The sequence below is a fragment of the Chiloscyllium plagiosum genome, chromosome 2, assembly GCF_004010195.1.
Source record: "Chiloscyllium plagiosum isolate BGI_BamShark_2017 chromosome 2, ASM401019v2, whole genome shotgun sequence".
Classification (NCBI taxonomy): Eukaryota; Metazoa; Chordata; class Chondrichthyes; order Orectolobiformes; family Hemiscylliidae; genus Chiloscyllium; species Chiloscyllium plagiosum.
In genome coordinates, this window is record NC_057711.1 from 10,635,535 (window position 1) to 10,651,044 (window position 15,510).

Below are 15,510 nucleotides of genomic sequence, written 5' to 3' on the forward strand. Positions count from 1 at the left end.
TAGACAAATGTGAGGTTATCCACTTTGGTAGCAAAAACAGGAAGGCAGGTTATTAACGGAGTGGCGATTGATTGAGAAAGGGGAAGGTGTAACGAGATTGGGGTATCCTTGTACACCAGTCACTAAAAGTACACGTGCTGTTCCAGATAGTGAGGGTAGCAAATAACTCTCATAGCAAGAGGATTTGAGTACAGGAGCAGGGGATTTCTTGCTGCAAGTGTATCATGTACAGTTTTGGCATTTCCTTAACAGAGGAAGGACACTCTGGATATGGAGGAGTGCAACAAATGTTCACCGCACTGATTCCTGGGATGGCAGCACTGACACGAAGGGAGACTGGACTGCCTAGGATTATATTCAGAATAATTATAAATGAGGGGGCATCTCACAGACACCTATAAAATTCTATTAGGATCAGTCAAGTTAAGTGCAGCAAGGATGTTCCCAATGATCAGAGTCCATAACCAGGAGTCATGGTCACAGAATTCCTACTTCTCCAGTCTCATATTCCAATGGTCCAATATCCACCTTTTACATATCTGAAAATAAAATGCTTTCATATTCTAGCTAACTTACCCTCAAATTTCATCCTCTCCCCTCTTACTGCTTTTGTAGTTGTTGGTTTTTAAAGGCTTCCTAATTCTCTAGCATCCCGCTGATCTTCATCACATTGTATGCTTTCTCATTTCCTTTTATGTTGTCCCTGGACTTCCCTTGTGAGCCTGGTTGCTTTCCCCTTGCCTTAGCATGTTTCTTCTTCCTTTGGATGAATTTCTGCCGCGTATCTCGAATTACCCCCAGAAACTCCTGCCATTGCTGCTCCACTGTCTTCCCTGCTAGGCATCCCTTCCAATCAACTCCGGCTCCCTCCTCCCTCACGTCGTTGTAGTTATATTTACTGGATTATAATATCAATACATCGGACTCAACCTTCATCCACTGAAATTTCAGGGTGAATTCTAATATAATAATGAGCAATTTTAGTCTACATATAAATTTTAAAAATTAGATTGGCAGTCATTGCCAGATGAGGAGCTCAATGTATGACTGAGATAGTTTCTTAGAGTAACACATTCTGGAACCAACTAGCGAGGAGGTTACATTAGATTTTGTAGTGAGAAACTCTGGAACTCCCTGCCTCAGTAGGGGTGGAGAATACTTCACTAAATTATTTTAAGGTGGAGGTAGACAGATTCTTGTCGAACAAGGGAATTAAAGGTTGTCAGGGGTAGATGGGAATTTGGAACACCAACACCTAATGTCATTGAATGGCTGAGGAGTCTCAATGAGCTGAATGATCTATGCTGCTTATGTTCATAACACTCTCCCTGACAGGGTTATGGATGCACCTACATGTTATGAAGTCGAAGGCGTGTACTGCACCTTTAAGAGAGTGAATGCTGTTCTGAACTGAGAGCTTACAAGCACCTGCATAAATGACTAGATGGCAGTCCCAGGGTGTCTTGGAATATTGAAAATATGTAAGATTTGGCTGTGAAATGGATACCTAGGTTTTGGTTGCTGTTTTAATAACAATTTGAATTTAACCAATCAGTTTAAATTATGCCCTAGGATACTAAAACCCAACTGAATTTGAATTTATTGTTTTGCCAACATCGAACCAATGAGACAATTTGATGTTGGGAATATGAAAATGCCGGCATTTTGAAAATTGCAGACAGAGCAATTGCCACCAAGAGAGACCCAGGAAATTAGGAAACTACTCTATGTCAAAGGAACCTTTTCACATGAAACATATTTGCAGTGAAAAGAAAGATGACGATCCAGGGTGATCCTCAGCTGGAAGACAGACAGACACTGAAGACGACAATTGCTGTGTGGTTTTGAAATTAAGTTGATGCAATTTTAATAAGTGTCTTATTGGAACAGTACATCATTATAAAGTTGGAGGCAGGTAATACGCAGTTAACAGAAAGGGGGGGGGCTTAGCGTTTTGAATAGTTGTTGTTTAATGTTCACTTTTAGAGTTAAAAAAAATAAATTTACGTTATTTTCTTTAAATAGTGGAATTTGGGAGTTCTGTCACTCATATTTTAATAGCTTATGAGGCGAGGTGAGGTGGGCTTTTCTGGATGTTTGGGTTTAAGTAACAGAGGGATTCACTTCCATATCGCAACATACGTGACATGGACCACAGTGGTTCAAGATAGGAGGAGAATTAGGGATGGTCAATAAGTGCTGGCCTAGACAATGACACCATCACTTTGTGAAAGAACAAAAAGTTCTGAAAGGGACTGGGCTTCTCATCCAAAACCTCACTGGGCATGGAGAAACCACACTCCACAGATTTAAGCATGTAATCTAGCTTGGGCTTCTAATGCAGTACTGAAGGATTACTTCAATACTGGAGGTGCCACTTTTCTGTTAAGTTTAAACTGAGGCTCCCTCTATCTTCCTATTATATAAAAGATCTCCTGGCATTATTTCAAGGGAAACAAGTAAGTTCTCCCAGATGCCACATCCCAAAAACCAATATTTGTTGCCCATCTCTAATTGCTACTTAAAGAGAGTGGCCTGCTACACTATTTCAGATAGTTAAGGGTCATTGATGATATGAGTCTGGAGTCACACATAAACCAAATTGGGCAAGGACAAAATATGTCCTTCTTTGAAGGACATTAGTGAACCAGTTGTTTTAGAACAATTGATGAGAACGGTCATGGTCATAAACATTCCCAGATTTGAGTGGAATCAGCTGCTGTGATGGGATTTGTAGTTATAGCCCTGGCCTTTGCCTTACTAGTGCTTACGACATTACTGCTATGTCACTGTCTCCACAAAACTAGATGATCTGGTGATTTTCATGTTGCTGTTTGTGGATTTGCGAGGTTCAAACTGGCAACATTTCCCACAGTGCAACTGCAACCAATTATGCTGTCTTTGAAGCATAGCCAAAGAATGATTAGGTGTTCAGTGTTTGTGAAGGGCAATGTTTTATTGCAGAACCTATCAGTGCTTGCTTACCTTTCCATAATATCTGATAACTTCTGTCGGGCCAGAAACTGTGCATCTTTGCGGATTTCTCGAACAGCTCCTTTAAATTCCCGCTTGTGCTTATGGATGAGCCTCATTCGCTCTTTCTCTTGCCGGGTACCACCTCGTTTTCGCCCGTAATCTGAGCTGAAAGCACAAGCTTCAGACTTATTATTTTGAAAAGTCCCCACTGTTCCAATTTCCATTCCCACACTCCCACACATGGCCTGTGAGGGTGTAGGAGGAGGGGGGAGACTCCAGGTGCACTCTCATGGGAGCCAGCCCTGGTGACTTTTCTTTGACAATGAGCCTCAACCAGTGGATCTCAGCAGACACCCACAGAAGAATATGCTGGTCCCATTAGTATTCAGCGATAGAACCTTGCCTGGTGTTCTTCTCCCCAGTTACTATAGTAAGTTTTAGCATCTTTTTTGCCACTGTGGTTGAAATAATTTAACTTGACAGATTTGTGACATCTCTGGGGAATGTTGACTCATTGAGACAATTCTTCACGGTTAACTGTTTAAGAGATCATTTGAATAAAAACAGAGGGAAAGAACTCTCCAATCTGAGATAGAAGTCTGCCTACTCCTGTTCACATCACATTATTTCACTGATCTGAATTTAAACCTGAATGAACTCAAAGCCCTTCTTGTTTTTAAAAACTGATTTTCGTGCAGTCCAGACTCTAGGGCCTAGCTCTACTATTGAGCCATTGTGCTTACACAAACAGTTCTGGCTCTGTGATCGAGGCAGCAACTTCTTGGACTCCATTCTCATGCTCCCTGACTGCCAGGACAGGAAAGGTAAATTGATCAGCATTAACATTGACAGCTCATAGAGACCTGTCCCTCTGGATCTAAACCAGGCAATGTCAACGGACAAACAGCTTATAGTTTCCACTTGAAACATTATTCAAATCACTCCAACCTTTATGTGACACATATCCTCAACGGAAATCACCAGCTTCAGTTTGTAACTGTTCCCCTACCTTCATTTAAAAATTGGCAGACAAAAGACTTTTGAAGGACCCAGAAATCCATCTAATTCATCTGTTAGTTGCCTAACACAACTACCATGGAGTTGTTGATTAATTCTAGCAATCAATTAACTTCTGTTAGCTGGTCTACAGTAGACTTGGAAATGACATGAGAAAAAGCCCTCAGCATGAGAGCTTTGGGAATCAAAGGCACTCAATTCCTTCAAAGACTGCTATACTCAACAAGTCATATTTCAAATTATTCACTCATCGACTGTATCCCAAAATGTAATTTTCTGGAAGAATTTCCCTCACCTTCCTTTGAGATACTCACTTAACTACGATCAGTACAACCCCAGGAGTTCTTCTGTAGAGACTGGCCATTCACTCACTTATACAGACTTCACACAATTTTGAAAATGTTATTAAGCTGTTCAATTTTCAGCAAGGCATGATCTAATTTATAATTTTTTCATGGGTTTCTGTACAACACTCAACATGATATGCAATTAAATAAACTTACACTTCCACTATTTTGGGTGTGAACAGCTTTAAAGGGACTGGTTTCTTCTTTTCAAACTCAAGTGGCGTATAGGATGCTGGCCTCTCTTGCACTTCCGTTAGGACCTTGTGATATAACTCCTATACGTTAAGGGTAAGACCATATTAAAAATTAATACCTGCATTGACATGGCATCCTTAAATTAGTATAACTTCCCAAGGCACTTCACAGGATCACTATCAGACACCGAACGACCTTCCTACTTAGCAGCTATATTGTAGTAGCTTTTTAACCTAGTATTTCACTTGGAAAGTTGTTGATGACTCTGAGGCTCAGGAAGCGTGTGCTAGGGGAAATTATAACTGAAAATGTTTAGAACGTATAATTAAAAAGCTTAATCTTTAAGGAAATGAGAGAGGGATAGAGAAGCAGAGGAGTTGAGGAAGAAAATTGCAGAGCTTACGGCCTTACCACCATCGGCAGACTGACTGGTACTGGCAAGCTGCAAGCAGCCAAAATTACAGAAGCACAGAGATCTAAGGTTTGTGGGACTGAAGGCGATCATAGAAGCTGGCAGTTGAAGCTATGTTTTATTCTATCTCTCGCTTAAGACATGAAATACCATCTTGGTTGCCTCACCCTTCCATTTCAAACAGATCAGCCAAATTACTTTACACAGCAGGAGGCTGGAGGAACATAGAACTTATGGAACATTACAGTGCAGTACAGGCCCTTCGGCCCTCGAACACAGCAAGCCAGGCAGCATCAAGAGGCTGGGGGAACACAGCAAGCCAGGCAGCATCAAGAGACTGGGGGAACACAGCAAGCCAGGCAGCATCAGGAGGCTGGGGGAACACAGCAAGGCAGGCAGCATCAGGAGGCTGGGGGAACACAGCAAGCCAGGCAGCATCAGGAGGCTGGGGGAACACAGCAAGGCAGGCAGCATCAGGAGGCTGAGGGAACACAGCAAGCCAGGCAGCATCAGGAGGCTGAGGGAACACAGCAAGCCAGACAGCATCAGGAGGCTGGGGGAACACAGCAAGGCAGGCACCATCAAGAGGCTGGGGGAACACAGCAAGGCAGGCAGCATCAGGAGATGGAGAAGGGTTACACCCGAAATGTCCACTTCTCCACCTCCTGATGCTGCCTGGCTTGCTGTGTTCCCCCAGCCTCCTGATGCTGCCTGGCTTGCTGTGTTCTTACAGCCACCTGCCTGTGTATTTGGGATTCCAGCATCTGCAGTTCTTTTGTCACTAACCAAATTACCTTACACCAGCAGATGAAAGGAGGTAAGAGCTTTCAGTCAGAATTTCTCAGTTATTTGTCACAGTGGGAATTCCCACTTCCATATTTCTAAACAGTTGTGTCAGAATTATTTTCTGATGTTGAGACTATGTTAGGGCTCTTCATGCAAGGAAAGAGGAGGCTGAGAGTGACCTAATAATGGTCTTCTAGGATTACAACAGGGTTTTTAAAAATGTTTAATCACTTGTGAAATGTTGATGCTGCTGGCTAGACAAGCATTCATTGCCCACTGTCCTTGAGAAAGTGGTGAAGAACAGCCACTTTTACTGCTGCAGTCCAAGTGATTGATGCAGGGAAAGTACAACCATAGTGGCTGTTAGGGAGGCATTTCCAGGCTTTTGGATTCAGCAACAAAGGTCAAGAGAACAGAGAAACAGATCCAATTTTCAACATAGATGTTGCTTAGAAACAGAGGAGATAGGAGGAGTAGACCATTCAGCCCATCAAGTCTGTCCTGACATTCAAACAAGTTATGGTTAATAATCCACCCTGTTTCCCTACCAGCCAAACACCTCTTGATATTATTAGTATCCAGAAATCTATTGATGATGGTCTTGAACACAATCTGTTGAGCCGCTACAGCCCCCTGTAGAGAATTTCAAAGATTTAATACCCTCTGAAAGCAGTTCACCTCAATCTTAAACAGTCTGGCTCTTAATCTTGGACTACATTCCTCTGTGCTACACTCACCAGCCACATAAAACACTCAATACATATCACCCTATAAGATTTCAGTAAGTTTCAATGACGTCAACCTTCATTTCTTTGAGGGGAACGTGCAGAGGTGGTATTCCTATGCACCTGCTGCCCTTGTCCTTCCGGGTTTTCGAGGTGATGGGTTTAAAGGGAGCTTGGTTCATTTGAGCAGTGTACCTTGCAGATGGTATGTACTGGTTCCATTATTGTTGGCGGTGGAGGCAGTGATTGCTGAAGGGAGTGGATGTAGTGCCATCAAAAGGGTAGTTGGTGTCAGGTTTCTTGAGTATTGCTGGAACTGCACTCATCCAGGCAAATGGAGGGTACTCCATTATACTCCTGACTTGTAACTTGAGGATGGTGGATGGACTGTGGGAGATGAGTTACATGCTTCAGAATTCTCACCACCTCACCTGCTCTTGAAAGGTACGGTTTTCATTTAGCTGGGTAACTCCGAGGATGTTGATAGTGGGGATTCAGTAACAGTTTCAGAGGGAAGTGGTTTGACTCTCTCTTATCGTACATGGTCATTACTAGGGTAGACATAGAAATTGCCTCGTGTGGGGGGTCAATATTATGGTTCATAAATATAAAATGGTCACTAATGAATCTAATTCAGGTACTTCAGGTGGAGCCTCTTTAACCAGAGTGTGATGAGAATGCAGAATTCAGTAACAATGGTTGAGACAGGTAGCACAGATACTTTACTCAAGAAGAAGGTGGATAAGCATGAGGGAGAAATAAATAGTAGGATTATTGATAAAGTCGGATGAAGTGGGTAGGTGGGATTAGCGAGTTTGGCGTGAGTCATTAACACTGACATAGGCCAGTTAACACAAGAAATAGAATTACGCCAAATGGTCTGTTTCAGTATGTAAATTCTATATCACGAAATGCTGTCTAACAGGTGACAACACAAAAAATACCTGGACCAAGAACCAAGTTCCTACCTGGAGCTGAGCTGGGTAATCACTCACAGGTAGATGTGAGGTAAGAAGCATTTCCAGTGGATTAATTATTTCCCGAAATGAAGGTAATGACCTATACAAGGAGGCACATCGCTTGCACAGGTTAAGACACAAGGCTATGCAGGAGAACCTAAAGCAGAAGTTAAAGAAAATCCAATAAATCGTTCACATTATTCAAGTGACAAGTCTCTTTACTCCTTAGTGGATTACAGCAGCTTTCCAGCACTGAAATACACTTATCGTTCAATTTCTCACTGATATTTTCCCTCATCTTTCCCAGGAGATAAACAATTAGTTGGTTCTAAAAGGATCAGGAGGTACAGAGGATTTATTGTACTGTCCAGATTGCTCGTCTGTACACCGTCAAAGTTCGCACATGAACAATGGTCATTTGGGAGGGGAACCTTTGAGTGACTATTTTTTGTGAAACAGAATCTCCGCACCTTCATGGCAGGTATAAAAACATGAAAGGGATGAGAAGACAGTCAATCATTGAAATTTACAGAACATGAGTTGGCGACTCAGACCATCATTCCTGAGCCATTTGAGTCAGCTCGTCCATTTGGGCAGATGAATGAGACTTCCTCCATAGCTTCAATTTTTTTTTCCCTTCCCAGTGTTCATTTAATTTGATTTTCAAAATTATTATTGAATTTACTTCCATCACTCTTTAGTGCAGCACATTTCAAATCGTAATAATTGGTTAAAAGAAACTCTCATTCTTGTGTCAATTATTTTAAATCTGTGTTCGCTGGTTACCAATTCCTACCACCTCCCCACCATCAGTTCGTCATAAAGTAATTGCCTGAGCAATGAAGTGCAGGTTACTACTCACTTGAAGTTCACTGTTTGTGATTCATCCTGCTGTTCCACCCTCTGTATCTGGGTAATTGGCAAAGGCTTCATTTCCCATGATTTGGCAGCCATTTTATCTTTCACCACCATCAGGTCAGAGGATTTTGCAGATGGTTTAAAAGGTGGCACCAGAGTGTACCCTGTAGTGAGCAATTAAGACACACGGAATCAAGAGAATGCAGCATTTGTGGCGAACTGTCTTTCTGTCCCCACCTGCAGACAGTGGCTAATGTTTGGACCTTCTTCGAAACAGGCACAAATGTGAAAAGGAAGACTGTGCAACATATGTAAATTTCTTGGATTTGACACTGCCTTGTTTCCAAAGAAAAAAGTAGAGGTTGACTGAGTCTTGACACACTCAATGTCTTACAGAGAAATTAACTGATTTTTTTCCCCTCATCTCTATGAATTGTGAATTAATGCTGAATGGTAATTGTAAGGCACTAATAAAGTATATTCATCCCTGTTAGGGTGAAATGTTATTTCTCTGTCTCCCAAGAGATCTATAGTTCGTTATTTTACCCTTTTATCTGAGACATCACTTCTTCACCTGGGACCTGGGACTTCGATGTTGTGGCTATTACGGAGACATGGCTAGAACAGGGACAAGATTGGCTGTTGCAGGTTCCGGGATTTAAATGTTTTAGTAGGGTCAGAGGTGGGGGTAAAAGAGGGGGAGGTGTGGCATTGCTTGTCAAAGATAGTATTAGCGCTGTATTCTTCTATGTTCTATGTTCACCATTTCCTGTTAACAAAAGATTTCTATTTGCTAACAAAAGCTACATTTTTACATAAAAATCATCCACAATCTAACTTTTTTGGGAGTGAGCAAATCGACCATTTTATTGGTTATGGCATAAGTCTACAAGGTATTTATACATTCAAAGAAAGCAAAATCTTTATATTAGAAGATTAAAGCAAATGTTATTTATATGTGTACACACACACACACGAATAAGGGTAAAAAGATTTCTGCTTGAAGTGTAATGAATCATCAAGAGGCAAACTGCATTTGTCCTGCAAAGAGAATGTTTGCTCATTTCTGGTCAAAATGATTAATATATTGCTCATTGCAAAATCTTTCATGAACCAGTGCAAATCAGCAGCATTTTCGAACATAATTTAGAAAAAATAATTGCAATAAATATATTTCTGAAAACCTAGTTTGGTTCAATTGATCAAACTTAACTACAAAGTTCTGAAGAAAATGTTAACTCTGCTTTGTCCCCACAGATGCTGTCAGACCTGCTGTGTTTTTCCAGCAATTCTGTTTTTTTTAAAAAATATAATCAGCTTAATTCAGTCTAGTTTGGAAGTGACTAAAATAACTTACGAGTCACAAAATAACTTGGCAGACCACTTATTAGCTATATCTGAAGCCTGTTCTGAGGAAATCATCTGACCCAACATGCTGTTTTCTCTCTACAGATGCTGTCAAACCTGCTGAGTTTCACCAGCAATTTTGTTTCAGATTTCCAGCATCCGTTTTGTTTTATTATTCTAGCTATGTTGATGTACCATACGCTCAGTTCTTTAATATATTTTAAGAAATGTGAAAGATTGAGGGGCTTTATGATATTTATATATTGTTCAACTGATAGGTCTGTAAATGGATGCAATTAGCAAAATGTCATAATGGTTTTTAATTGATTTCTTGGCATGACCAGTTAGAGCAAGCCTACATTTTTTTTTCAACTAGCACAAAAGGTTGAGGTTGCATAACCTGTACTGGATGTAATTCACACTTTGTCTTTTGTACTGTTTTAGCTGATTTTAAATGAAGCTAGCAAAACTCCAAGTCAATGACTCTTACACAGACAAACATACCCAAGGTGCTTTTGTTAGGTACTGCCATGTGAAGAATTCCCACAAGGAAGTTGATAACCTCAGGAATCAGCCTCTTTGAGAGTGAAACATAATCCAGGAAGAGGCAGCACACAAACAGTCCAGCAGCAACATCTCGCAGTAAGGCGACAGAGCACTGTTTACATAAAATATCAACAAATACAAGATGGTAAGTTTAAAATTATATGAAGGCAACACTATTTGCATAATATTGCCAGGGCAATAGAAGTTTCAGCGAGGAGAGAAAAGTAGACAGAGAAAAGGTAAAGAAAGACAGGAGGTGTCTGCTCTCATTCTTGAGAAACAATAAGCATATTTTCAGAGAGTAATTAAATCAGTCCTATTTCCCTGTTTTTATCCTTCAAATATGTATCCTGTTTCCTTCTGAACGTCACAATTGAATCTGCTTTCACTACCCTTTCAGACAGCAGATTCCAGCTCATCACAGCTGGCTGTGTACTAAACAACTGTGCTGAGCTATTCTCTGGTTCTTGAACCAAGGAGCTTAAATCTGTGGCCTTTGCTAGGCTAAGTTAACTTTCTTTATCCGTAACCAATATATTCTTATCAGTTTAAGATTTCCTTTAATACGGAGCAAACACAAGGAATATTTCTCCCCCACAGTCAGCTAATCATTAGGGGGACTGAACTGAAACATGCAAGACCAGTGGCAGATTAAAAAAAACACAACAGGCTAACAAAACTTTATATGGTGCAAACAAGGCATTGAAAGTCAATTGTACTAGAATCCAAAAGAAGCAAAACTAGCTACTTTCATAAACAGAGACAGCAAAACCAGAGGCCATAGGTTAATTGGTGAAAGGACAAAAGAGAGCTAGTTCTCAGCCAGACAGTGGAGGTCAGGCAGTCACTGCCTGCGAGGGTGGTAGAGGTAGAAATCACTATTACATTTAGGGAAAAGCATTTGGTAAGACCCTGGAAGTGCTGTAACCTACATAGCTATCGATCAGTGTTGTTGGAATTGCACTCATGCAGGCAAATGGAGAGTATTTCATCACACTCCTGACTTGTGCCTTGTAGATGGTAGACAAGCTATAGTGAATCAGCTGAGTTACTCGCTGCAGGATTCCTAGTCTCTGATCTGTTCTTGTAGCCATGGTATTTATATGACTTGCCCAATTCAGTTTCTGGTCAATGTAACCCCCCCAGGAAATTGATAGTGTGGGATTCAGGGATGGAAATGCCAACAAATGTCAAGGTGTGATTGTTAGTTTCTCACAATCTAATGTTGTGTTGTGTGGCATTATCCCGTGCTTAATGGAATAGATTTTGAACAGATCTAGCATTCAGGAATGGGCAGCCATGACACACTGTTGACTATCAGCAACACTGTATTCCAAGACAATCTACAACCTCACAGCATGGTATATGCCCACCCTCATCATTACCATTAAACCCATGGGGTTCTGAGAAGAGCTCAGGAAGGCACGCCAGGAGCAGCTCCAGGCAGATAAAAAAATGAGGTAACACAGGATTACTTGCATGCAAACAGCATTCAGTGCAAATGATAGACAAGGCTAGATAATCCCAAAAACAACAGACCAGATCTAAGCTGTGCAGTCTAAATTAGGGGCTATAAATATGAGGTAGTCAAGAATAAATCCAATAAGAAATTTAAGAAAGGCTTTTCTACCCAGACAGAAGAATTAGTTAAGGTGAACAGCCAGAATGTTTTTAAGTGGAAGCTGGACCAATACTGGGGAGAAATTAGAAGAATATGTTGACAGATTTAGGTGAAGAAAGTGGTCAGCAAGCTTTGATGCAAAATAGATACTGGCATAATGAAGCCAACAGCCTATTTTTATGTGGTAAAGTTTATGAATAGAGTAAGTGCAAATCCTTGTACCTACCTTGGTGACTATCTGACTCATGTACACCAGCGCAGGGGTCACCACTACGTGTCGGAAATCAGAGGTGGGGAACAGAGCTCCTGCAATCTTTATGTAAAGCAGCTGAAAGGAAATCCAAACACTGCATCAATGATAGAAACTCATGGTGGTATCAAATGTCTATTGCTACATTCATCCAGAAGCTGATGAAGCAGCATGAGCAGCCTTTTTCCTTTAACGGGATGTGGGTGTTACTGGCAAGCCTAGCATTTGTTCCCTATCCCTAACTGTTCTTGAACTGATTGGCTTGCTCAGCCATTTTAGAGGTAGTTAAGAGCCAACCACATTATCGTGGATCTGGAGTCACGTGTAGGTCAGGCCAGATAATGGCAGACTTCCTTCCCTGAAGGACAATGGGAAACCAGATGGGCTTATTCATGCTAGTTTCGAGACACTATCACTGGCATGAGCCCTCAATCCAAAACTTTTATTACTTTAATTTATATGCCACCAGCTGCCACTGAGGGGTTTGAATCCATATACCCAGCATTAGCCTGGGACTCATTGCTGAGTTACTGCAGAATAAGGATTTATACCCATTTTTTTCATTGTCATTTTGTTCCCAATCTGTTACACGTAATTTCTTTTACAATATTGGTGTGCTATAGGACTGCATCTTTTTAACTTAGGATTTAAAGAGTAATGAATGAAGTCATGTGACCTGTACTGAATCCTGCTGACAGCAACCCTGGAATGTTTGAGTTTTAAAGATTAAAGTGGGGGTCAGGGCTTTTTACTGGAAGGTGCCTCAGGCACTCACTCCCGTGAACAATGACCATAACATACGTGTTGATGGTGGATAAATGGTTAGTCTCCAAAGTTGCAAGAAGATGCTTGCAATAAAAACAGAAATGCTGCAGAAAGTTAGCAGGTCTGGCAGCATCTGTGGACAGAAAGCAGAGTTAATGTTTCAGGTTCAGTGACCCTGCTTCAGAACCTTTCTCGAGAAGGACAACTGGACCCAAAAAGTTAACTGTTTTTCACTCCAACTATGCCACCAGACCTGTTAATTTTCCAGCAATTTCTGTCTTTGCATCAGGTTTCCAGCATCCACAATTCTTTGGGTTTTTTAAGACACAATTATAAACTGGATAAAAGCAACATCAATTCACTCCACAGAGTGATCAAGACAGAATTGGATTGGGGAGGCCAAACAATTTGAAGTCACGCAAGCAGCAGATAGATGGTGTGGAGAATGGATAATTTTAATGGAAGGATTAGTTAGATAGGTTAGTATTACCTACCATGGTAATTAAGGAACCTAACTGCAATATATTGACTGCTTTCGTGCTGATTTTCATACCTTATCTAATCCAGGAAATGAAGCCCGACCTTTGACTTGCAGCTGGTTTTCTAGTTCCTGCATACTTTGTCGAAGGGTTGATTGAACACAGCTGCAAGCAGCTTCAGGGAATAATTGTGACAGTTCATATAACTCGCTGCAAAAGGAAAAGAAGAAACTGACATGAACAGAGCCCCGAGGAGTGTAATATTAACATTTCTCGATAACGGTCTTCCTTTTTCATTAAGTTTTGACACTCCTTTCAACTATTTCTTGGCATCCAGTTAAACATAATTTGGTGCCCAAGTATAACTCAGCAAATTTGTGTCAATAGTTCAGTTGGTCGCACTCTTACCCGGAAACGCTGACACTCCTGCTCCTCAGATGTAGCCTGACCTGCTGTACTTTGCCAGTACCATACTTTTCGACTCCGTAGTCTTACCTCAGTCAGAAGGTCGTGGATTCAAGGCCTACTTTAGAGGCTTGAGTACAAAGCTTGGGCTGGCACTGCACTGCAGTACTGAGGGGTCGCTGCATTGTCAAAGGTGTTGCCTTTTAGATGAGACATTTAACACTCAGCTAAGATGAGGTTTAAAGATTCTATGGCACTATTTTGAACAGTAGGCAGGTTATCCCCAGTATACTGAACCTATATTAATGAGATAAATGTCTGTTTCTGTGCAGAAAGATTCTTTGGATGTGGATGTTGCTGGCTGGACTAGCATTTAGTACCCATCGATATTGCCCTTGACCCAGTGGCATTGTGCTGTCTTTGCACTCATTTTGTGTAAGTGGAGCATCAGTGCAGTTGGAGAGAGTTCCAGGATTCTGACGAATTGACACTGAAAGAACAGGGATTTACTTTGAAGGATGAGGAGTGTTTTGGAGGGGAACTTGCAAGTGGTGTGTTCCCATGTACGTGCCTTGCCCACTGATAGTGGTTGTGGGTTTGGAAGGTGTTGTCTCAGGACCCTTGGTAAATTTCTGCAGTGGTACTTAGAGGTAGTAGACACTGCTGCTACTGAGCCTCACTGGAAGGGACTGAAGTTTGTAGATGAGATGTCAATCAAGGGGCCTGCTTTTTCCTGGATGGGGTCAAGCTTCTTGAGTGTTGTTAGAGCTACACTCATCAGACTAATGGGGAGTATTCCATCAAACTCCTGACGTGCCCTGTAGATGGTGGACAGGTTTTGGGGATTCAGGGGGAGAGTTACTCGCTGTAGGATTCCTGGATTTTGACATTCACCTTGTAGCCACTGTAAATGGTGAAACCAGTTCAGTTTCTGATCAATAATAATCCCCAGGAAATTCTTAGTGGGGCAGTGGGGATCAGTGATGGTAATATAATTATGGTTAGATACTTTTTTTCTTGAAAATAGTTATTACCTGGCACTTGTATGACAGAAGGTTTACTTGCTAATTGTCAGCCCACACCTGGATATTGCCCAGGTTTTGCTGCATTTGGATATGGACTGTTTCAGTGTCTGAGGAGTTGCAAATGATGCAGAACATGATGTAGTCATCAGTGAACATCCTCACTTTTGACATCATGGAGGGAAGGCCATTTATGAAGCAGCTGAAGATGCCTAGGACACTACCCTGAGGAACTCCAGAAGAGATGGTCTGGAGTTTAGATGACTGACCGCCAAGAACCATATCCATCCTCCTTTATGCCAGGGAGCATTTAAAGGATATATGTACTGGTCAGGCCATTAGGGATAGCTCTGTGGGATCTTTTAAATCCACCCAAGTGGACAGAAGAATTTAATATCTCAACTGAATGTATTGCATCAACGGTTGTGCAGCACTCCTTCAGTAATATTACCACTGTCATTTGACTATCTAACCTCCAGGTCCACATCAATTCTAAAAGTTTAAAATTTTAAACCAAACCCAATAATATCAAAACACTAAAGTCTCTGGAAATTTGAAGAGTTCTAATGTAGGATTGATGCTTAAAGATAGAAACATGCATTTAAAATCTCAAAAATAAAAAAAAAGTCCTTAAAACTGAGTGATACTTACGGCATTATCTTGTCAATTGTCTTCAGTTCTGCTGGCTGCCTGGTTGCCAGTTCCCCAATATATTCCCACAGGAAACCAAATAGCTTCTGCCAACAGAAAAAACATATATAGTTGATGGATAGAGATGGTAGTGGGGAGATCCGGATGCC

At 41.3% G+C, this 15,510-nt stretch overlaps 1 protein-coding gene across 2 annotated transcripts in view; it reads right to left on the reverse strand.

Annotated features, from left to right (window-relative positions):
* Window positions 1-15,510, reverse strand: part of nop14 (NOP14 nucleolar protein homolog (yeast)) — a 55,088-nt gene that overhangs the window by 1,749 nt on the left and 37,829 nt on the right. For both annotated transcript variants that reach the window (XM_043703789.1, XM_043703795.1), the window contains exons 11-18: window positions 15,362-15,447; window positions 13,358-13,493; window positions 12,016-12,117; window positions 10,127-10,280; window positions 8,280-8,439; window positions 7,427-7,574; window positions 4,497-4,615; window positions 2,986-3,141 (exon numbers count right to left, since the gene is read on the reverse strand). In XM_043703789.1, the coding sequence (XP_043559724.1) occupies window positions 2,986-3,141; window positions 4,497-4,615; window positions 7,427-7,574; window positions 8,280-8,439; window positions 10,127-10,280; window positions 12,016-12,117; window positions 13,358-13,493; window positions 15,362-15,447 (1,061 nt within the window). The remainder of the gene's footprint in view (window positions 1-2,985; window positions 3,142-4,496; window positions 4,616-7,426; window positions 7,575-8,279; window positions 8,440-10,126; window positions 10,281-12,015; window positions 12,118-13,357; window positions 13,494-15,361; window positions 15,448-15,510) is intronic.